This window comes from Hoplias malabaricus, chromosome 18, assembly GCF_029633855.1.
Source record: "Hoplias malabaricus isolate fHopMal1 chromosome 18, fHopMal1.hap1, whole genome shotgun sequence".
Taxonomy (NCBI): domain Eukaryota; kingdom Metazoa; phylum Chordata; class Actinopteri; order Characiformes; family Erythrinidae; genus Hoplias; species Hoplias malabaricus.
Window position 1 is genome coordinate 17565795 of NC_089817.1, and position 25858 is coordinate 17591652.

Consider the following 25858-nt stretch of genomic DNA (forward strand, 5'->3'; position numbering starts at 1 on the left):
GCAGAATGTGGCATTATCTTGTTGAAAAATGCAGGGTCTTCCCTGAAAGAGATGATGTCTAGAGGGAAGCATATGTTGTTCTAGAACCTGAACATAGTTCTCTGCATTAATGGTGCCTTTCCAGACATGCAAGCTGCCCATGCCACAAGCACTCATGCAACCCCATACCATCAGTGATGCAGGCTTCTGAATGGAGCGTTGTTAACAACTTGGGTTATCCTTGACTTCTCTGGTCCGGATGACATTGCGTCCCAGTGTTCCATAAAGAACTTCAAATCGTGACTCATCTGACCACAGAAGAGACTTCTATTTTGCCACACTCCATTTTAAAAGACCCCTGGCCCAGTGCAAACGTCTGAGCTTGTGGAAATGGCTTCCTCTTTGCATTGTAGAGTTTCAGCTGGCAACGGCATATGGCACGGTGGATTGTGGAAGTATTCCTGAGCCCATTCTGTTATGTCATTGACAGTGGCATTCCTGTTTGAGGGGCGGCACGGTGGCGCAGCAGGTAGTGTCGCAGTCCCACAGCTCCAGGGGCCTGGAGTTTGTGGGTTCGATTCCCGCTCCGGGTGACTGTCTCTAAGGAGTTGGTGTGTTCTCCCCGTGTCCGCGTGGGTTTCCTCCGGGTGCTCCGGTTTCCCCCCACAGTCCAAAAACACACGTTGCAGGTGGATTGGCGACTCGAAAGTGTCCGTAGGTGTGAATGTGTGTGTGTCTGTGTTGCCCTGTGAAGGACTGGCGTCCCCTCCAGGGTGTATTCCCGCCTTGCGCCCAATGATTCCAGGTAGGCTCTGGACCCCCCGCGACCCTAGAATTGGATAAGCGGCTACAGATAATGGATGGATGGATTCCTGTTTGAGGTGCAGTGACATTTAAGGGCCCGGAGATCAGGAGCATCCAGTAGAGCTTTACGGCCTTGACCCTTACGCACAGCAATTGTTCCAGATTCTCTGAATCTTTTGATGATGTTATGCACGGTTGATGATAATAACTTAAAAGTCTTTGCTATTTTAGGCTGGGTAACACAGTTCTGGTATTGCTGCGCAACAATAGTGGAATTGGTGATCCTCTTACCATCTTGGTTTCAGAGAGACACTGACACTCTGAGAAGCTCTTTTTATACCCAATCATGTTGTCAATTGACCTAATTAGTTTTAATTGGTCTTCCAGCTGTTGGTTATATGCTCAATTTCCTTTTTCCAGCCACTTATTGCTACTTGTCCCAACTTTTTGGGGATTTGATGACACTGTGAAATTTTCAACATATTTTTCCTTTAAAATGTTACATTTACTGAGATTAAACTTTTGATCTGTCATCTATGTTCTATTACGAATACAATATTGACATTTGCCATCTCCACATCATTGCATTCAGTTTTTATTCACAATTTGTTTAGTGTCCCAACTTTTTTGGAATCCGATTTGTACAACATTTGTTATAAAGGAAAGGTATGGTAATGCAATGCCTAAACAAGCCTCTGATCCGAGTTTTTGGGAGAAGACAAAATCTAAATTGATTTATATTTGGTATACACATTTGTGTATAAAAATTTACAAAATTCTTCTGTTCTTTTGTCATTTTATGGTAACTGTTGCATATTATTACAAATTACATTGTTATTTTATTTAACTAAACCTAACCTAAAAATTAAGTAGTTTGAAAATGGCAAGCCAGATTTGTTCTGTTCTTGGAGGTAATGTTGTTTCCAAAAGTGCATGTAAGTTTTCATTTAGATGATTTAAAGATCAGCAGCAGGTAGTGTCGCAGCCACACAGCTCCAGGGACCTGGAGGTTGTGGGTTTGATTCCCGCTCCGGGTGACTGTCTCTGAGGAGTTTGGTGTGTTCTCCCCGTGTCCGCGTGGGTTTCCTCCAGGTGCTCCGGTTTCATTAGATTATCACTAATGCAAAAAAAAAGCCTTTTACAGTCATTTGCATATTTCAGAGAAAACGTTTCAGTTATTTAATTTCTAGGCAAAAGTGCTGTTAAGTGAATTAATTTCTTTGTTTCCAAGCAGATATTTCTAAAAGATTAGATATATTCTACTTGTCTCCAGCAGGGTTAAAAGCTTTTAGCTTTGGTGCAAAATGTAGAATATAGAGAACATTGGACTTCTTAAGCATGCAAGACTTAATAGACCACAAATACACTCATTATCAGATAAAAAGTAATTAAAGCTTTCATCTTTGTGAGATAAGTGGAAATAAAGCATCACACATCAAACAGTGAAGTTGCTGGTGCCAGAATAATGGAGTGGCATCCAGCCCAAACCTTAGCACTGAATGTATTTTAGATTATTGGAGTATGAGACGGAGGAAAAAAACCAAATATGAATATGGAATATGTCACAGATATCTAAAAAAAAAAATATATATATATATATATATATATATATATATATACATTAAGAAAAAATAAAAGCAATGGGTATACAAACAAATACTATCCATTTTAATGTTAATTTTTATCAATTTTCTAGAAATTATTTCTATTCTCAGGAAGAATTAATTTCCAATCTTTGGTATTTCTATAATGTTTGCTCACATGGCATATATTTCTGGTGTTTGCATTAAACATGTATATATTGCTCATTACATATTTCCTGGGCACTTATTTTAGTATGATCCTCTCTTCCTTAGGTTTCTTCAGAACAACAGCATCCACTCAGTGTCTAGTCATGCCTTCAGTGGACTGCACAAACTGAGAAAGCTGTGAGTCTTTATTTCATAAATTTATATAATGAAATCTTACATATATTTATTTGTCCACCTGGAAAATGTAATGTAATGTAATGTGTCCTTTAAAACCACTGCTGTACCTTTTCACTGTTTGTACATTTAGGAACAGTAATGTTATCTCATTTTTGGTCATTTAAAATGACCAGAAATTTAATTTACACAATTATTTCAAATGAAGCTGACCTTTTCATGTTAGTATTTTCTTCTTAAGTTTTAAAGAAGCAATCAATATGTTAGGCAATGTAAACCTGTTCCATCTATCGTTACACTTATAGAGCACCTTTCTAGATACCCAAGGACGCTTTACAATCCACACTGCTCAGAACACTCAATCCACACACTGGCGAGAAGCGGCAGCCAAACGTGCACAGCATACTCTCGACCAGGAACGACCGTCCACCTGGAGGACTGCATGGGGCACTAGGATTTTACCCAGGACAGAGTGCCAATCCATATCTGGGCACACACATAGCAGGACAGTTATTAGACAGAAGCCAACTCTCCATGTTTTTGGACTGTGGGAGGAAACTGGAGCCCCCGGAGGAAACCCACGCAGACACAGGGAGAACATGGAAACTCCACCCAGATGGGACTTGAACCCAAGATCCCAGCGCTGGGAGGCGAACGTGCTAACCACTAAGCCACCGTGCCTGTGTTAAAACCAGTTTGGTTGTTGCCAGCTTAACTATAGAATCAAAATGAATTTCATTTTCATAGGCTTATGTTTGATGTGCAGTGTTTGTGGGGAAGCAATATCAGAGGGCATGAGGTCTGATGACATCTTGCAATTTGAGAGTGATGTTGTGATCTGACAAATAGCTGTCTTGTGTGTAGTGAAAATGTAATCCTGCTCCATATCTGCTCATTCAGCATTAACTCTAACTTAATTTTGGTCAATTTTATTTGCTCTTGCTTCTTTGACTTAAAGAGCCTTTCATTAGCAGAGGTTTATCTTTTTTCATGGTTCAGGGCATGAGAGCTTGTTTGTGTGATGACCCCACACTCTAAGTTTATCACTCCAGGTCTGAGCAATGTCTTCTGCCTTCAGGCAGAAAAAAGAAAACCTAATAAAACTGGAGCCTAATGGAAACAACAGGAATCAGGGAAGGTTAAAAAAGAGCTTGCATAAAGCATTGGATATCATCAGTAAAAGACTGAAAACCTTTCCCTTTTTATTCTTTGCCATTTTGAGGTTTTATATTATTTTTTCTTCTGTTTAGATTCCTCAGCCAAAATTGCATTACATCCTTGAGGCCTGGTGTTTTCAGAGATCTCCACAAATTACAGTGGCTGTGAGTACATATCCCACCACACACACATTTGACTTACTTTACTAATTGCACTAACTTAAAGCCAGTGAAGCATTTTGGTGAACAAATATATAAAATATCTGCATTAAAAAAATAAACTGCATTAACAATTTGAAAATGTGTTGTTTAAACAATTTTCATTAAACAAATTTTCAATCAATGAGTTTTAAACAATGTGTATGAATTATTGCACTTTTTAGTAAGGTTGGATGGGTGCAATACTGTGAATTTCATGAATTATTGGCCTTTATATACAGAAGTAGGACATTCATTGAAAAAAAAAGTTTTTTTTCACAGAATGGGGTATTGCAGTATGCATCATTATCCAATAAGAATCATGAAGAATATAAAGTTGAGGGTTGAGACAAGGGTAAGAGAGAACAACATCAAGAGAACATTGGCTCTGGTTGTTTATAGTACTTTAATTTCCAAAATTAGTTTTGAGCCAAAGTAATCTGATTGGCTCTGAATCTAACTTCAATTTTGAGTCTTTCTGCAAGCTGCCATTCCAGTGTAGCATATAATTCTTCCCAGTACTGGCAAAATATCTCAGCAGTGATTTGATGTTGCACAATAATACATGAATTATTCTAATGGCTTTAGTCACACAAGAAGATTAGATCTATTTGGGACTGGACATTGACACACTTCAATATGATACACTGGCTACCTTAAACAGATCACTTTCTGGTAGGTTATGTAATGGAGAAGACTACGCTACATTAAGTCATTTACAAATTCTTTTTTCAGAAATATTGGAACATTGTGTACAATGCAGTAAAAACATGATTTATTTATTCTCTTGAAGCATTATTCAACAGACGATTGTACAATGAAAATATTTCCAATGTTTTGGTTGAAGAACTTGACGTGAATGTGCATAAACACACTAAAAAAAAAAAAAAGGTTTGTAGATGCTCAGTACATCTTCAGGTATCATTCATCTAAATATCTATTAAATACAAATGATCTTGAAGTTGAGCGTGAAATATCCTTTTAAATCTCTCCATAAACCTAACTTAACATTAAGCTCAAGGCAAAACCTACACTTAATGCCTAACCTAATTCTAAGCATAATGTTGTTAAGAATCAACTGTCACCAGAACATTTGTGAATTATATAATTATCTGTAGATTATTTATAGGGGGAAATTTAACCAAGTCATGTTTTCACATTTAAAGTTACATTTTAAAACATTTCATTATAAGCAAGTGAATATAAAATATGTAAAATTGGCATCCACTGAAAATGTCTTTGCAACAAAATGGATCATGGCCACTTTTGTCAAACTGTTTGAGAGATTTAGCAAATAGTTCCAAAAGGACATTTCTCAATGCAAGGTTGCATCGCATATATGTTTTACCCTACGTCCTACTGGGAAATTCAGGAAATCTGGAGAAATTTCAGTCTATGTGGGGCAAGGCCAGAAAATATTGCTGAATGAGAATGAACTTCGAGACCTCAGATTACATTGCATGAGAAACTGTCATGCTGCTCTGATATAAACTGGGCATGGAAGTACTTCGGCAAAAAATGTTGTCTCTAAAAACATTGTGCAGATGCATCAAGACGTGCAGAGCTCTCCGGTCCAGAACTCATCTGAAATAGTCCTGAAGACAGTCTGTGTTTCACCTTGTTTTTAGAAAAAACATTGAGTCTGTGGCAAAGAGGAACAAAGCTTAGATCTGTCACAGTACAACGGATGTGGAAGTGTACATTGCGATTTTAGAGAGACATTTTTGCAAGGCAATGCCAGTCTCATTTTATACATTCTACAACATAACTCCAAAGACTGCTTGTGCTTGATTGCCATGTCAAAGCTGGTATCGTATGGCACATGGAGAAGAAATGAATCAAACAAGAAATGCGAGCAGCTGAAGTATTCTCTTGAGGAAAAAATAGACAAAAATTAAATTTGAAAAACTTTAGCAATTAGCACCCTCATTTCCCAAATATTGAAGCCAGCAACACTTTCCAAAAAAGTTGGGATGGGGGCATCAAAAGGCTGGTAATGTCAGGAAACGCGGACGGCGGACGCATACGCTAAAACACAGATAAACTTTATTTACAAAAAGGAATAACGAAACAGAGACTAGGGCAAAAACCAAAACGAGGGAAAGCAGAAACAGACAGACTTGAGACTCAATGACGACGGAGAAACAAAACAATGACAGAGGAAACGAAGCAAGGCACGAACGAGACAAAACGAGGAACAGACAAACTGAAGGGAGCGATACGACTATGACATTAGAAATGAAACAACTTGATACGAAACACAACCAAGGTGAAATGTCCGACAAAAGGAAGTGAGAGAAGGGGACTTAAATACACACACAAACGAGACACACCTGAAACAGATAACGAGGAATACAGACAAGGAGGCGGGACAAAGGCGGGACAAGGGCGGAGACAAGGACAATACCAAACAGAGCCATGTGCTGAGAGAGCACAAATGGCGGGGAAAACAGACCTGACAGGACGAGGGCGTGACAGGTAAATTTGTGTAAAAATTTAGGTTAACTGTCAACAGGTCAGTGACATGACTGGGTTTAAAAAGAGCATCTCATAGAGGCAGATATTTTTTTAGTAAGTAAATATTGGGAGGAATTCACCACAGTTAAAGGTTGCACTTGCAAATAATACAACAATTTAAGAAAAATTTCAACGAGACTTTCATAAATTATGGTACATAATATTCTTTCAAGATTCAGAGAAAACTGCATTGGCTGACTACCCAAAACAACTGTCTGTGAACACATTTCATAAATGCATCCAAAAATGCAAGTTAAATCTCACAAATGCAAAGAATTACCTATGCATAAACAAGATCCAAAACCTCTGTTACATTTAATGGGCCCAAGTGCATTTAAGATGCACTGAGTGGAAGTTAAAAGCTCCATAGTGCAGTTTATACAATGCAAACCTTAGAGTAGCAAGGTCAGATACTACATTATCCCTGTTACCTGTCAATGGAGCATCAGTGATTGTGAAACTGAAATTGCACGGCAACATAAACTCTACCTTGTTTTTCTTTAAATTATTCACACTTATTGCATTCTATTGTTATTTACATCTTGCACAGCCTCACAACCTTTCTGAAAATTTTATTTTTTTATCATTAAAGAACAAATGATAGATTCTTGTTTTTAATGCATTTTTCAATATGTCCCAGCTTTTTTTGGAAATGGGTTGTAGTTTAAAGGACATTTTCACAAGAAGGAAAAACATTTGTCTATGGGAAAATTTTGTCTCTGTGTTTAACACATTTGTGGGCTTGAACACACACACACACACACAGGTGGAGCAGCGGGCTACTAGCCATGGCACCCTTCACTCCTCACTCCCCATTTTTTCTTGTCAGTCCTGGGGATAGAACCTTCTGTACTTAAGCCCAGTTATTTAACTTTAAGGCCATGGCAGCTCCCCACAATCTCCACAGAATACCAGTGTCAAAAAATATGATTCTCTGGAGCAGCTGTACAACTTCACCATGCCCAAGTCCTTTGGTTAAGTTGGAGCAGTGTTTATGATCCAGAACATCATTTGACCTAGTTAATGACCTTGCTGGCTGTCTGCTGTCAGATTTTCACAGATGTTTAAAGATTTCTCAGAAGAATAGGGTTTGTTACTGCAGCTAGGACAATCTCCTTAAGAAGATTCGTATTTTCAGAAGGCACGTTGGATTAGATATGAGCATATCATTAAAAAATGCTTCATTTTTAAATGAAGCATAATACAGGTCAGAGAAAAGGACATTTATAAACAACAGTTTTGAAGGTACAATACCAATATTCCACACAATATTTATAAATAATAATCATGGAAATAAATATGTGGAATATGCGCTCCTTATAACAGCATATATTACTGCTTGGTAGAATAAAATGCTTTTCCCTCATTTCCAGAGTCCTGGATCACAACCCACTGAGGAGCATCTCGCACGATACCTTCATTGGTCTCAAGTCTCTAATGTTCCTGTAAGTGAGCAGCATCTCCAACTTAATCTTCACCTTTTCTATACAGATAGCTGGTATTAGAAACAATGTGTACTGTTGGAATTGATAGCTGTGGGGATTACTGAGATGTAGCAGTGCAATAGGTAGCACTGTATTGATTTGTATAAACTATTTAAATATGCTGACTGGACCATTTCAGCTGGTTTCTTTAGAGCCTTACCAATATTCCCACACACTAATTGGTTGTAATATATGCTCGAAACCCTAAGCTGTAACCTACTTAATGTGCCATTAGAAATAAATTGGCAATACATGTTCTGTAACCGCTTATTCAGTTCAGGGTCACGGTAGGTCCAGAGCCTACCTGGAATCATTGGGCGCAAGGCAGGAATACACCCTGGAGGGGGCTATTTGCAGAGAATGAACCTGCAAATGTGAAGCACTTATAACATTGTGTTCTCTTTCAAAAGCTGGAGACATTTGCTGTAGTGGGAACTAGAGTACTTGTGACTGTGAACTCAAGGCTTAACCCTTTGTGAAATGTTTGATCTGTGGAATGATTAAAACATACTCTACAATTAAATCAAGAGCTGCAAACCACAAGAATATAAAAATAAATCAATTTGTTTCAAGACTTACTCTGTAAATTTGTGAATATTTTTATTAAAACTGATGTTTAATGTTTAGACTTTTGAACCCCTGATAAGCATATATACACTATTGTGCAAAGGTTTTAAGCATCTGAGAAATTGAGATTTAAAAACTATTTATCTGAGCAGTAAAAGTTAATTTGCTCAAAAAGAAACACACACACAAATAAAAATTATTATATTAGACTAAAAACAAATAAGAGCAAAGAGAAACTATGCAAGCCTAGTTTTACTGGACCACTATTAGCCATATAGCCATTGTCAGAGATGTTTCAAAAACAAGAAAACCCAAAACATGTACGCTTGTCAGTGGAAGGTCTGGAGAAGCTTTGGTACTTCATATTAATGTCTTTGTGTACATGTTGTTTTTGTTATGTGATTGAGTTTTCCAAAAAATATGGAGGGCAGGACTAATAAATGCAGAAATTAAAGAAGCACAAAGTTCAAAAAATGAAATGAAAATTAAAAAAAGACAAAACACAAGGTTTTGTTCATAATATGTAACACTGGGATCAGCGTTTTTCTTGTTAATTTTATTTAAAAATAAAAACTAGATGATCTACCACCAAAGAACAAAGAAGACCAATAACGTTTTGTTGATTTTAAGAATTACCATTACTTATTTATTCCGTATAACTGCTTAGAGTAAAACACGTATAGTTTAATGTGGCTGTGCGCAGCTATATGGAGTTTTATAAACACAGTAACGCCACAAAATGTCTTTCCACCAAAGACACACACTAACATAGAATAGGACAAATTCATCTGTCCTCCTCTCTCTGTGAGATATAATATGTGTGTAAATGTTGCTGAGTTCTGAGCCACCCTTCTGAGCTTCTGAACTAACTAATGCATAGTGTCGCGCCAAACACAGTCCCAGAAACACACACAAACGGAGTGTGTTCCTGTCTTATTTCCTATTATTCAGCCAATGTTCACGCTGAAGAACCTACTGTTCTTTAGTTCCAGCTGGGAACATATTTTTCTGGTTCATGTACCAGGTTATGAATAGTTGAACAGTTCCAAATTTAGTTCACAAACTGGAATGTGAAATATGGCTGAACTAACAACATACGGTGTTGTAGCGCCACTTTAATTTCCCTCTGTGAAATGTGGCTGAACTAACAGTTCCTATTCGCACATGCAGTCAGTCAGTAAGTGAAAATGCCTCTTCTAGGCATTTAGTGCCTCTTCAATAACATTAATACAGTAAATTTGTGATATTTTGTATGTAAATGTGTTGGTTTAAACCTTTCCTCGTAACAGTCTGATATTATTTGACATTATCATCCAATACCTAGTTTTACCAGTTAATAAATACTTCATTTTTATTAAATCAAGTGTGCTGTTGAATTAACAAATCCATATCAAAGAGAATATTTGGAAACAAACTTTGTTCTTCAGATTAGCTCATCTAATTTTTTTTTTGGGAAAAAAAATCTTTTTACACTTTTGCTTTTGCATTTATTGTAATTACATATTTTATACCATCAGCTCAATTAGTGAAAAGATACATTTTGATATAATAGTGATCTTTGCACAGTACTGTATAGATTTTTTGGCCACAGCACTGTGACGAAGCAGGTGTTTCGAAGCAGGTGGGATGGTACATGATGGTACATACTTAAAGCAAGTCAGTCTTTTTTGCAATGGCAAAAGTAAAAATGTGTCTATTTTAACATGTTTTATCAATACATATTTTATTTCTGACATATTAAGACATATTTATATCTGTCTTATTGCTGTACTTTCCAAATGCAGGCCAAAATGCCCTTTATTAAACAGCACACAAACCAGCAACTGAGCACTGAACTTTCTGGATCATCAACAGTCTTTTGGGTGGCAATACATTTTCATGCTTTTATTATAAATTTCTTCCTCTGAATTTAACCCATCTGTATTAGTGAAAACCTTCACCCACATGAATAACTGGTATATTTGATGTTTTTCTCATCTATATTGTCTTACCTTAACAAGAGGAAAACATTTTCTAGTTTTACAGTTATATTTGTTATCCTTTTTAGCCTGTCTGTAAATGCATAAGTAACATCTCTACTAATTGTTTCCAATTGTTTTGCTTCAAATTTCATTTTGAATATTCTTTTAAAATGTCAACATTCAGAATGGATAAATGTATGCAAGTTTTGTACTGAATGTAATGTAAAGTCATGTTCCTTTCAGGTCCATGGTGAACACATCCCTGATACAGCTTTCGAAGCTGAGCCTCTGTCACTACATGCCTGTACTCAGCTGGCTGTGAGTACTACAGTATCCAGAAACCCATTCTACTCTCTGTTTACCAACTTACCCTAAAGATCTTAATAATGCTTTCAGTCACTCTTCATGAATACAAAATCTGAGTAAAATTTACCAGAAGAAACATAATTATAGTTATAAATAAGATTTTTTTTATGAAAAAGTGGAAGACTCCTAAAGTTCCATATTTATACAGTTTTTGTTGTTGACATACACCGATCAGCCATAAAATTATGACCACCTCCTTGTTTACACTCTCAGTTCTGCTGTGTTTGACCCCCGTGTAGCATCACAAATCACACAAACACAGCATCAACATAATCACAAAACAACAGCTTGTCAGTGTCACAGCAGCAATGAGAATTATCCATCACCCAAATCATGATCTGTGGTGATACTAAGTGCTGGCCTTTGAAGAACAGTGAGAAAGGGGAAAAATATATATACACAGTTACAAATGGAATTCAGGCCCCATCCACGTGGGTCCGTTTATTTTTAAAAATGGAGACAAACACGAAAACAGTTTAATTAATATGCCAGTCCAATAGGGAGCCATAGTAAGAGTCTTTAAGAGTGACATCAAAACTATGAAGCATGAGAGAAACACAGTGGTTTAATCCCAAATCACTGTATACTCTCCACTGTATTGCAATGAAATTACTGAATCTAGATCTTAATACTCTTTCAGTACATTTTCTAATACAACATCATTTAAGTTGATTCATATGTAGGAATCTGAAACCTAGTGACATCTGAATGTAAACCTTGTAGGTTTATGACTTATGTAATTCCCTATAAGGGATGAGAAATCATTTGTGTTTCAGCCAGATATAGACATGTTATGTGGTGTCAGCATTTATAAAATCCTCAGTTTTTCTAGTCCACACCTTGGACAGAGTTTTCAAAAACAATGAGGTGGTTATAATGTTTTGGCTGATCAGTGTTTATCCTACAGTTTATCCTTCTGGCAAAAATGTTGTGCCATATTATACCAACTTTTGTTGTTTATAGATTTGTTTCCAATATTCTGCCAAAAGCAACCAAATAACAACTAAATATTTTTCAGTTGTCACTGGGCCATTCCAGCAGGTACTGTTGCAGTGTATGTACCAATAAATACAATAAATGTACCAGTTGCCTATGAACTCCTGCATGAAATTTATGGATTTGATCATGTGAAAATGTTAACTCATTGTTAACTGAAGCATGTTTCTTTGTTGGATGGCTTGCATACAAAACTATATTTTAAATTATATCGAAAATGTATATAAGAAATAGAACAAAGATAATCAAACACTGAAATTAAGAATTTTAAACTTGATGCCAGCAAAAATATGCATTCATGGATTTTTTTCAACTGCATATATGTTTAAGAACGCCATTGCCAAATTATACAGGCTATCATATCTAAACTAAAAAAATAAAATGACTAAAATGCCAAAACCAGGGGCTCACTGTCCATGATTCCTGTATTGAAGCATAGTCTTTCAAAGCAGCCCAGAATATCCAAGTGAGATCTGAAGGCTTCTTTGCCTGGCAAGCTACTGTACCAGATTCAATTTGGCACTGTTATGCCATGTCCAGTGTGGAAGAGTACACCATGTCATTGGGTCTCATTACAAGCAAGTGGCCTGTTAAAATTAAAAGAAGGACTTAGCAATATTACAGTTATGTCCTACTGACTGTAATAGGAAATGAATCAGTAGCGGAGGTGAGTGTATGCCTCTTGGTTCCGTTTCATTTCAGATAGTGAAATAAATAGAAGTGCACCAGTGAATACGCCAGCTGAGCTCTCATTGACCTTGAGACACGATACTCATAAACAGAAACGAGAAGGCCTCTCTACTCTATTGAGCTGGAAACATGTTCATGCTTGTGACTGAACACAAACATGCAGATATTATTTCAGTTAAATACCAGGTTCAGTGAGAATGTTAGAACAGAGAGTGCTGGAATCAAGTCCAGTTTCTATAAACTCCACTGTGTAATGCCTTGGCTGTAGACAATCATTTTGACACCTTTATTTTCAAGGGCACAATTTCTGTGATGATTGGAAAAGCTTGTATATCTCTTGAATAACACTGTGGATGTTGAAATTAATGTCTGGAAACCACACACAGAAGGAAACTTGCATGGACATCTGGTTTCCTCAAGCACTCCAACTTGCTACAGAGTCAGACACAGGAGCCATAGGACTTGAGAAAATATCTGTGCCTAGTTTGGAAAAGGGAATCTCATAATCATGATAAAGTGTGTAGACATCCTGCCTTCAACACCTAAGATCCAAAGGGCTCATATATTGTATGTTAAATAACAGTTACAGCAAAAATCACAGAGCTGTCTATTCTGTAGATAGAAAAGAACAGAAAACACACTGACACAAAACATATTTACAGTACTGCAGTCCATTGCCAGGCCATCACAGAGCATCACTCACTCAGTCGCTCACACATATGGGCACTTCTACACAGCCAGTCTATCTTCCAACACAGGTTTTTAGACTGTGTGAAGAAACCAGAGCACTTAGTAAACCCTGTCACATTTTGTCTTCTTTGAGTTTTCCTTTTCTCCTTCCACATGTCTTCTTTGTTAGGTTTCCCACATTATTGTCCTGGCTCCTAGGTCTTCATTGTAGCCACGCCCCTTTGCCCTCATTATACTCTCTTAGGTCGAATGAGTCAAATGTTTAAAAGCTCTGTGCCTTGTCTCAGTGGGTTTGCTGGTTCTGTTTATATTGTTTATATTTATATCGAGGCTGGCTGACTGTCTACAGGCTCTGCTATTTCTGCAGCACTGTAACGCACAATTCATGTGGTGTCCATGTGTTTGGTTTGTAAAGGTTTAGAATGATTTTAATTCATTGTTGATTGTTTACTTATTTTCTCGTATGTTTATTGTGCCCAGTAGTTATTGGATGATTATTGTATTTATAAATATCATTTATAATAATTTGAGGGATTCTTCTACATGGTTACTCCACTTCACTATGGCCACTCTACGTGTTGACCGCCCACGTACAGCAACATAAGATATTGTGATGGGACCCATGAGTCCCACAGAATCCTACAGGAATGTAGACCGCTAATCTGCAGACCTGTCACACATTGAAAACCTTTTGTGCATTATGATATAAAAATATAACAAAGGAGACCCGAGCTGATAAGTAGTTATAATCTAAAATGAAGGAATAATGGGGAAACAGTTTCACTTTAAAAAAAATGTGGTTGGCCCCCTCAATTCCCAGATGCCTAGTATTTGTTTGTAAAAGATGAGGTGATGAAGCACTTGCTCCTGGTCCAAATTTTTTTAAACTTGTTGCTGTCATCAAATGCAGAATGAGCATATATTAAAAAGAAAGAAAGAAAGAAAGAAAGATTGTTTTTCATTTCAACATTTGCTATGTAGTCTTTTTTCTACAATTTTTATTTAAATGATAATGTGCACAACATTGTATTGATTTTTATATCCACTTGCTTCACACAGCTTCCCACCATTTTTGGGATAATTTTTTGCACCTTCTTTTATGTAAACCCATGTCTCAATTTCATGGCTGCCACGTCATCAGAGGGCATATTTCACATATAACTGAAAAAACATTAACGTCTTCATTTCTGCATCTTAGCTGCATTTCAGTTAAAGCCATCAGCATATCTCTGAGAAGTTTTCTCTATGTCATAAAACTATAGTTGGTTTGTATTTTGGGAAGGTGATAGAGAAGGTATTCTTCATGCTTCCAGAAAGCATAATTAGTTTGCAAATCTGTTGCAGCAGCTTTTATTTGCTATATAATTATCTTAAAGCTTCTTGTCAGAGTGTGCTGTAGAAGCTGATTCAGGCCAACAAATGTGGTCTGTAATGTGATCAGTAAACCACATTATTTTCATGCCTGTTGTTGTGCTTTCTTTCCTTTTCCTTGTCCACAGTAAGAAGCAACAGATGCTGCTTTCACTGCCAAGCATCCATTTCCACTCCACATACACCCCAATATCATTATTGCAACACTTAATGTTGTAGTAAATGTCTTACTCACTTTATGTGAAACTGCAAAAAGATAAACAGGTACATAATTCTCTCTCAGAGTTTATTGTTAGTTCCAGCATTTTCATCTGGGATGCATAAACTTGGACAGAAGTCACCCATCCAATCCCCTCCCAAAACACAGCTCTTCCAAACAACAGTGTTCACACACACACACACACACACACACACACACACACACACACACACACACATTTACTACCACACAATTATATGCTCTGTTTTGTGCAATAAGTTTCTTCAGACATGGATTTAATTGAAGAGCATGCTAGGTAGCACTTTTAGGTTTAAAAGCCCTTCGTTGTAATCTATGTCGGCCATTCAGTTTATATATAATATATAAACCCCCTCCTTGAAAGACCAGCACCCGCCACCGACATGTATATATACACATATATATATATATATATGTATATGTGTGTATGTGTGTGTGTGTGTGTGCGCGTGTGTGTGTGTGTGTGTGTGTGTGTGTATGCCTAGTATTTTCTCACTTGCTAACCTTTCTTCACAGATAATATTTTTTGTTTTTCTTTGCGTGAGAGGTTTGCAGACATCTACTTTCCACTTTTAAAGTTCCTGAAATAGTTCTATTAGTCAAATACCTAGATAGAGTCAATATTTAGATAAACCATAGCATTTAAGATGCGTTCTATAAAAGTAATTTCCCACCTCACATGCACAAATTGTGACATAGCATGAGCAAGAACTGTGTATCAAGACTATATCTATATCTGAAGCTCACTGCCTTTTTTATGTATGATTTGAGTCTTTTTCCATTTTCTGAGTAACACACAACTGAGCTAACATACTAACATCAGGTTTGTTGACAAATGTATCATCATCTCATATGTTACTTTTTTTCACGTGATTTTGGATTGATTTAGCGATTTTTTGGCAAAAGCTTGTTCCCAGATACATTTTGTCAACAGATGTGTATTATTGTTATATGATCAAATTTGGCACTGCAAAATTGACTTGAAATTTGCTAATGAAAGTATCTGGACTTTTATAATTTTTCATCACTTACCAGAGATGGGGAGTCGAGTTTGAGACTCGTACTCGAGTTGCACTTAAGTTCCTCAAATAGTGACTTTAGACCAGACTTGAGACTTCCATGCGCAACGAATCGCATGCGCGCCGCCACAGCTATCAGCACTGACCACGGCAGCGACAGTTCACCCGCTGTAGCTGAGCTTTTTGTCGTTAAATTGGGTTATAAAATATACTTCTTTATTAATAATTATTGTTTAATTTGTATTTATTTATAGTAGTACATAGACTAAGTCTATAGATTTCATATTTATTTGTCATTAAACAAGTAAATATTCAGCTGAGTGCTGTTTATTTTTACTGTGCTCTCTGCAGCACAACCTACCGATTTAAAGATACTATCTTTTTATTCTTGCTTGGTTTTTATTAGAGATAAAACACCCCTTTTAACAATAAAATAATGTCCACTTGCAGAGACGTAGCCCAAACTGGTCCAAGCCCCCCTCAGCATTGTGCTAATTCCCTGCGTGAGAGTTCACGCGCGAAGCACTCCTCAGCGTTCCACGGTTAAGTGAATCAAGCTCGGAGTCAGAGCGCGAGACACACAAGGCAACCGCAACTTTCTTTTCGTTTCCACCGCACTAAACGTAATCTCCTTTATTAATCAGTTTAGCCCGTCGCGTAAAGCGGGATTAAAAATCTGTCCCGCACAGACCTGTACTTACAATAGTTGTATTTTTTCTTCAAACACTGAAGAATGATGAGATGCCTGAGCTACACAGCCAGGTAGTAATGAGTCATAAATGATGCTAAACACGAACAGAAAATAAAAGTTCAAATATTGCAAAACACATTTGTTAAAATAATGTTTTGTGTGGGTTTCTACGCATTCCACTGAAATATACTTTTAAAAGTGATCGTACAGCTGATCAGTTTTGATACTAGTGTGTGCTAATAATGACAGTACTGTACAAGATTTAAAATCATAAGAAATAGCAATGGTGTGGGCCAGGTCCAGGTGGCATTAACGCTTTTCAAGCATAAGACACTCGAGACTCGACTTGGACTCGTGATGAGAGACTTGAGACTTGACTTGGACTTGGAACTCAAAGACTTGAGACTTGAATCGGACTTGCAAAAAATGACTCATGAACATCTCTGTTACTTACACTCACCGTTATGTTTATTTTGTTTGGTAGTGCATACATTTATAGAAACATTTCTTTGTTTCTGTTACATTTCTGATGATAGATGAAGTAAAGCTGAAAGCTAAGCAAAGTGGCTGAATCCTTGGAGTGCTCTGAATGTGTAGAATGTGAAAGTTTATTCTACATAACGTTTTTCTCAGTACTTGGCAATGGAAAGCAGTCTCTTAAATGCAGAATTTCTAATATGAAAATGTTAGATAATGTCCATTATAAGAGTGTTAGAATTTTGTAAGAATTTTTTTTTTTTACAATAGTAAGTAGTATCCATCCATCCATTTTCCACCGCTTATCTGAGTCCGGGTCATGGGGGAAGCAGTCTGAGTAAAGAAACCCAGACCTCCCTCTCCCCAGCCACTGTTTCCAGCTCCTCCGGGGGTATACCGAGGCGTTCCCAGGCCAGTCAAGACATGTAGTCTCTCCAGCGTGTTCTTGGTCTGCCCTGGGGCCTCCTCCCCGTTGGACATGTCCGAAAACACCTCACCAGGAAGGCGTCCAGGAGGCATCCGTACCAGATGCCCGAACCACCTCAACTGGCTCATCTCGACGTGGAGGAGCAGTGGCTCCACTCCGAGTCTCTCCCGGATGTCAGAGCTCCTAACCCTGTCTCTAAAGGAGAGTCCACACACCCAGCCGATTGTACCCGCGATCTCATTCTGTCAGTCACTACCCAAAGCTTGTGACCATAGGTGAGGGTTGGGACGTAGATTGAACGGTAAATCGAGAGCTTTGCTTTTCTGCTCAGCTCTCTATTCACCACAACGGACTGGTACAGAGCCCGCATTACTGCTGACGCTGCACCAAGCCGCCTGTCAATCTCCCGCTCCATCTTTCCCTCACTCATAAACAAGACCCCGAGGTATTTAAACTCCTCCACTGAGGCAGGATCTCACTTCCAACCTGGAGAGAGGAGTACCATGGACTGAGCACTATCAGATTGGAGGTGTTGATCCTCATCCCTGCCGCTTCACACACGGCTGCAAACTGGTCCAGCAAGAGCTGGAGGTCCTGGCTCGATGAAGCCAACAAGACCACATCATCCGCAAAAAGCAGACATAGAATCCTGAGACCACCAAACCGGACACCTTCCGCCACTTGGCTACGCCAAGAAATTCTGTCATAAAAGTTATGAACAGAACCAGTGACAACGGGCAGCCCTGACAGAGTCCAACTCCGACTGGAAACCAATCAGACTCACTGCCAGCCATACAAACCAGACTAGTAAGTAGTACTATTTTTTAAATAGTAAGTAGTACTACAGGAACTACGGTGCTCTACAGGAGGTATATTAAGTAAGTAAGTAAATAAATAAATATATAAAATTTCTAAATGATAAAAAGAACTGCCTTTATGATTGTATTTACCTACATTTTGGAGTAGCTTTCCTAGGCTATGGCATGGGCAAAATTTTCATGAAGAAATTCAGAGAACATCTATTTGAGATTTCAATCTTGAAGTCTTTTTTTAACCACTAGCTGTGAGTGGTATGCCACTAGAAGAATTTTCCCAACACATTCTTACAATATAACAGTTCTTTGCAGATCTTCAGTACAGTGTGAAAAAAGATTAGGCCAATAGAGGCAAGGAAGCTGGGGGTGTAGTCATGTGTGGGCCTGACTGTTCAATGGGTACACACATTTCTTCAGCGATATATATATATATATATATATATGGTGGCACAGCAGGTAGTGTCGCAGTCACAGTGACTGTCTGTCACCCCCCTGTTGTGGTGCCTAGTATTCAAACATACTGCCTATGCAACCTGCCATCTCTGGGTCATACAGTCTAGGATAAAAAATGAAAGTGTTCATTAGTACTGGCTACGCAATACAGTTTTGGTGGTTTTGTGCTGTTGTTATGAGTCTCGTAATATTCACATCTGCTTAAAAAATTAATAACTTACTGGAAATACTGAATTGCTATTTTGACTGGAAATTAAATATACGAAGGGGGGATTCACAGTACTTAAGATTCTGGCACTTGATCATTGCAGCTTTGAAGGAGGGGATTAGTCCAAGTCTTTCTAGCTAATTCTGGTCCCTGTAGTCTGGGTTGCTTTGTTATCAATGGTCAGTGCACAGGTGTAGCCATGTTGTTTGAGACTGCTCAGGTGAACATTATGTCTATTTTTCCTTTCAGCCATTTCACAGCCCTTCAGGGATATGTGTGAGATGGAAAGAAGAAGGGCAAAGCTTCATCTTTTTCCTTATAAAGAGTTCTTTGGGGGAGCTTGTAAAGATATAAGGGTTTTCCTTTTTACGCAGTCTTCGGTCAGAGTGACCTTACTCAAACGAGCTTTCCAGGAGGAGTCAGGTAGCCACTTTTAGCTAATCAGAGCAGTAGTTCTTGAGTGTCCAGCTTGACTAGAGGACTGGGAATAAACCTCATCTTTAGTATGAGTGCTCATTAGATATTTTTAGCTTTAAAAGTGAATTATATTTTTTAAATCTTAAGTTATTTGAAATAAAGTCCAAATTTGACTATAGATTAACCCATTGCAAGGTAGAGTTATTTGTTTATGCTTTATTTTACAAATCATCATTAAAATGTCATTATTAATAATAAACCTAAATACAATTACTGAGCTAAAGTTATGGCCAACTACCTGGTGCAGCAGGTAGTGTCGCAGTCACACAGCTCCAGGGACCTGGAGGTTGTGGGTTCGGTTCCTGCTCCGGGTGACTGTCTGTGTGGAGTTGGTGTGTTCTCCCCGTGTCCGTGTGGGTTTCCTCCGGGTGCTCCGGTTTCCTCCCACAGTCCAAAAACACACGTTGGTAGGTGGATTGGTGACTCAAAAGTGTCCGTAGGTGTGAGTGAATGTGTTTAATTTATGTTTCTATATGGAAAACTTATTTATACTAAAACAAAGCTGAGATATAGAGGACATACAGGTGCTGGTCAAAAAATTAGAATATCAAGAAAATGTTTTATTAAGTAATTTCATTCAAAAAGTGAAACTTTTATATTATACTCATTCATTACACACAGACTGATACATTTCACATGTTTATTTCTTTTAATCTGATGATTATAACTGACAAGTAATGAAAACCCCAAATTCAGTATCTCAGAAAATTAGAATATTACTTAAGACCAATACAAAAAAAGGATTTTTAGAAATGCTGGCCAACTGAAAAGTATGAACATGAAAAGTATGAGCATGTACAGCACTCAATACTTAGTTGAGGCTCCTTTTGCCTGAATTACTGCAGCAAGGCGGCGGGGCATGGAGTTGATCAGTCTGTGGCACTGCTCAGGTGTTATGAGAGCCCAGGTTGCTTTGATAGTAGCCTTCACTTCTTCTGCATTGTTGGGTCTGATGTATTGCATCTTCCTCTTCAGAATACCCCATCGATTTTCTATGGGGTTAAGGTCAGGGGAGTTTGCTGGCCATTTAAGAACAGGGATACCATGGTCCTTAAACCAGGTACTGGTAGCTTTGGCACTGTGTGCAGGTGCCAAGTCCTGTTGGAAAATGAAATCTGCATCTCCATAAAGTTGGTCAGAAGCAGGAAGCATGAAGTGCTCTAAAATTTCCTGGTAGACGGCTGCGTTGATCTTGGACCTCAAACACTGTGGACGAACACCAGCAGATGACATGGCACCCCAAACCATCACTGACTGTGGAAACTTTACACAGGACCTCAAGCAATGTGGATTCTGTGCCTCTCCCCTCTTCCTCCAGAGTCTGGGACCTTGATTTCCAAAGGAAATGCAAAATTGACTTTCATCAGAGAACATAACTTTGGACCACTCCGCAGCAGCCCAGTCCTGTTTGCAAGCGAGACTCTTCTGATGTTGTCTCTTGTTCAAAAGTGGCTTGACACAAGGAATGCAACAGCTGAAACCCATGTCTTACATACATCTGTGCGTGGTGGTTCTTGAAGCACTGACTCCAGCTGCAGTCCAGTCTTTGTGTAATTAGCTGATTAGTGTGTGGCACCAGGTGTCTTCAATATTGAAACTTAGTTGTCATTATAAGATACTGAATTTGGGGTTTTCATTAGTTGTCAGTTATAATCATCAAATCAAAAGAAATAAACACTTGAAATATATCAGTCTGTGTGTAATGAATGAAGATAATATACAACTTTCACATTTTGGAATTACTGAAATAAATAAACTTTTTCATGATATTCTAATTTCATGACTAGCACCTGTATTTCCTTTGACATAAAACAGGCTGATTTTCAACTCGTATTTTCCTTTTTTCTCAATGCTAACAAGAATTTTGTATGGACCTTAAAATCAGAACCCAAAAATTAAGAATACACATTTATTGCCATAACCATCATCCCAGGTTATGAGAGATAAATAGAGTACACAATGGCATGACTGAGGTTAATGAAGTGGCAGAACCTGTTCAGGAACCCATCAGCCCTTCTTCTGCTGGGGTGGATTACGGTGATTCTCCACACTTTCAAATAAATCACAAGTGAGTGGATAGAAAATTATTTTTGTGCCAGCTAGACAGCAGACTGTGAGGAGAAGTTGGCTTTGTGTATGTGTGTGTGTGTGTGTGTGTGCGTGATGCATTTTGGACTGGAGATGCCGTTCCAGTTTCTCTGTCTAAACTTATGGGAATGGAAAACAGGAACGTAGTGTGCCTGTACTCGCTCCTTCCATAAACCCATCTTCCTCCTGGGGCTTCTCTACTGTTGCAAAAGTGAACAGGACTGTGTAAAACCAAATGACCTATCGGCAGAACATCCCCTACTGCTCCTCACCACACAATAAAGTGACCAAAGCACGGAAGAAATGTAATTTTCTTAGGTTTTGAAATAAAATACCTTGATGAAATTAGCAAACACTGTCAAATTCCACTTTAAATTATGAAATCTCTTTCTAAATTCATGTTTGTGTTTCATGAAAATAAATGCATTGTTACATAACTTAACATTAACCATTCAAGCTAAAGTTAAAAGAAGTGTTTTACCACAAGCTGCTTTTTGAATATTTGCACAATACAGGGCAGCCTTTCAAAAAAGTAGTATTGTATATGAAAATGTATTAGAATGTATTTTCAGGATGTGTGTTCAATTAAATATAAATAAAAGCTTAAAAAAAGTGGAATGAGAGAATATAGCTCTGAAAAAATATATGTTAACATGATAAATGTAAAATAGCAATAACATGGGCGTTTTAGTTCAAAACCAATAATTGACATTGAAGGAATACTTTATATATATAAAATATTCCTATCATGTATTATTATAGTTCATACAATAGATGAATGAATTTTCCCTGCTACATTTATATGGTAATGGATATTACTCATTATCTTGATGACAGTAAAGCTATCTGGCTCAGTAAATCTGCTGCAAGCTGCTGTTATGGTCAAGAGGGGCCAGAACTGGAGCTACCAGAGAATAAGCGTCAGCTATTTCATTGTGGCAGCTATCAGCTCTAATGACTGTGACTTGCACCTCCTTCACCCTGCACACCCCCCCCCCCCTCTGCCCTCAACACCACAACACTCTTCACCCTCTCTCTATGACCCTCCTTCTCCCTCACTTTTTCTCCCCCCTCTCTTTAAGTCTTTTCTCTCTTTCTGCTGAATGAAGAATTGCTGTCTCCGTTATAGCTTTATAGAATGTAAAAGCTTGGCCTACTACTTTTCTAAGGAATGGCTTCACCACAAAAAAGCCATTTTATTTTACTTATGCCATCCAACCAAAGAAACATTGTTACCTGGGCAATAAATGTTGTTATGTTATGTTGGCAATAAATTCTAATAACAGAATAAAGGCAATATGACTTTTCTCCCTTACCTATGTATTTATTGGACATTTCACGTGATCAAGTTGTGCATACTGCCAAATATGTTGGCAGTGGAACATTTATATATTTTTTATTGTTATTCATTTTCAAGTATCAAATGCAAACAGAAACTTCAGTTTGAACTTTTTTTTAAATTTATTATTCACTTATTTAGTTTAGAATTTAGCCATCAGTAATTTGTACTTTCTTCATGAAACCATCATTCTGCAGGGAGATATACATCAATTATCACCTGTTTGATAATTGGCAATGAGCATGGCATCCTTAGGGTCATGTGTGGCTACTCCAGAGTGTCCCATATGGTAAGGTGTGTCTACAACTACAACAACAACAATAACAACAAATAGATTTTAATTTAAGTTGACTGCGTGGGAATACAGAAAAAGACAGTTTTGTCACTCTCAAAAAACTAGACTGAAGTGTGTGTGTATATATATATATATATATATGTGTGTGTGTGTGTGTATCTTTATTTTTCTTTATTTTATACCTCAGTAGGGAATTATGTTCTTATCCTGTCAAGATATGTTTGCAATATGAATTGAATATCATCTTTACTCATCAATTGGGTTTAATATTTACACATTTGGGTATTTTTCCTTTTTACTTGGTGAAAAGTTTGTGCTATCTTTTTTTACCCCTCTTTTTTATCTTCTGTGTTTCGGCAGGGATTTTGCAGAGAACCACATTGAAGTGCTGAACTACTCTACACTAATGACATGCAGCGAACTCACAGTACTGTAAGTTAAGTTTCTTGTCTTTTTATACCAGCATCTATATTATGGGTTTTTATGACAGTTATGCAATGTTAATGTAAAATACACTGTGCTGTATTTTGGATCGAACTGTTATCTGCAATGAATGGGCCCTATTTCTATTCATAAATAAGCTATACAAATAGCAGCACTCATGTGCAGGTGTAGCCGATATATATTTTATTTTATAACTGTATGTGTGTTTGGGGTGTTAATACAGTGTAAATATTTTATTTCCATATCCTGATTTGAGGGTAGCGGCACGGTGGCGCAGCAGGTAGTGTCGCAGTCACACAGCTCCAGGGGCCTGGAGGTTGTGGGTTCGATTCCCGCTCCGGGTGACTGTCTCTGAGGAGTTGGTGTGTTCTCCCCGTGTCCGCGTGGGTTTCCTCCGGGTGCTCCGGTTTCCTCCCACAGTCCAAAAACACACGTTGCAGGTGGATTGGCGACTCGAAAGTGTCCGTAGGTGTGAATGTGTGTGTGTCTGTGTTGCCCTGTGAAGGACTGGCGTCCCCTCCAGGGTGTATTCCCGCCTTGCGCCCGATGATTCCAGGTAGGCTCTGGACCCCCTGCAACCCTAAATATTGGATAAGCGGTTACAGATGATGGATGGATTTGAGGGTATAATGGTCTTATTGGGTCAGTAGGCGTTTTTTTGTGTAGCAGATGATCCCTTGCAGGCACCAGAACCCACATACTGAGTAAGCCTCTATGTGTAACCATATGAAAGATCTTCTTCCATTCTTTCACAGGCTTAAAGTTTTTGATATTTATTTATTTTAAAGCAGCACCCATTTACGTTGTGTCTGAGAAATGTGCTTCATGGTAAATTCACACATCAGTAAAACACCCTATTCACTGTTTATGAAGCTTGCTGGTAGAAGCCCAGTATATTGTGAGCTCACATATAATTCATCCGGTTTGGCTTTGATCCCAGCCAGTAACATTCTACTGCAGCTGTTGTGGCCTTCTGAGCACACTTAAAGTCCTCACACTGATGATCCAACAGTGCTATTTATGTCCTGACTGCTACATCAAATAAATCCTTATTGTAGCATTTCCCAGTCTTGTCCTCTGGGACCCACATGACAGTAAAAATGTTTGCTCTATCTCTACTCCCAGCACAACTATACAAGGCATTCAATGTTCTCCATTGCTTGGCTCAGGAATGTTGAAATATAGGAAATAACAAAAATGTAGATAATGCTGGGATCTATATGGACTGGACTGCAGAGTACTGCTGGAGCAAATTATTTCTGATTATGCATACACTGTACCACTGGAGCCCATATTAATCCCAATTTTATGCATTGCTAATTAAACATTTCAAACTTTCAGCTTCACCAACTGTCTAGCTGTTTGTTGAATGTGCATTGTGAGGGGTAGCATTGTACAGCTGGCTGCACCCACACAGAAAGTTTTTAAATGAACTAATAAATGTTGCAAGTAAAACGAATGGTGAAGCTCAAGTCTATCAGAAAAGGAAAAAGACACTATCACCTCTTGAGTAAATAATTTTTAATAACTCTGTTCTACTCAGGAATACGAATTACACAGAATACAAAAGTCTTTTATTCTTAGAATAAAAGGGGAGCTTCCAGGTGCAATCAAATTTTGGAAACAAAGAACCTAAACCAATACCTTGGTAGTTACCCTAAGTCATATATTTAATTTAAAGCTGAAATAAAAATATTTTCCTGTAATAATAATATACAGCAGGCGTGTCTATGAAACAACTCAAACACCAGAGTTCATACTCATTTCTTGAATTACTAATCTTCAGATTAGATTTCTTTAAAGTTGTCTTTTGTTTTATGTTTGTATTAGTGTTAGGGTAGCAGGGTTTAAGAAAATTGTTCCCAAAACAAGGACACAGTGTAATTGATGTACAGCATTGATTAGTGTTAAATGTGAGTGTGACACTACTCATTAATGTGTCACTAATGTGTGAGTGTGAGTGAGTGAGCAAACACACAGTGAAGTCAGTCCTGTGAGTGACCATTACCATAAGTTCACAGAACAATAAATTGTGTGTTATATTTTAAAACTAAATCATAAGGACATCCGATTACCTTCTATTTTAAGTAAGAGTGTTATACTTTCCCCTTGAAAATGTATGTTATTTTTCTATTTGGATGTAATGAAGAGGGCGGCACGGTGGCGCAGCAAGGTAGTGTTG

At 37.9% G+C, this 25858-nt stretch overlaps 1 protein-coding gene across 1 annotated transcript in view; it reads left to right on the forward strand.

The window, feature by feature from the left end:
• Positions 1–25858, forward strand: part of rxfp2a (relaxin family peptide receptor 2a) — a 114222-nt gene that overhangs the window by 70114 nt on the left and 18250 nt on the right. The window contains exons 6-10 of the mRNA XM_066650913.1: positions 2640–2711; positions 3959–4030; positions 7954–8025; positions 10836–10910; positions 23593–23664. Coding sequence (XP_066507010.1) covers positions 2640–2711; positions 3959–4030; positions 7954–8025; positions 10836–10910; positions 23593–23664 — 363 coding nt within the window. The remainder of the gene's footprint in view (positions 1–2639; positions 2712–3958; positions 4031–7953; positions 8026–10835; positions 10911–23592; positions 23665–25858) is intronic.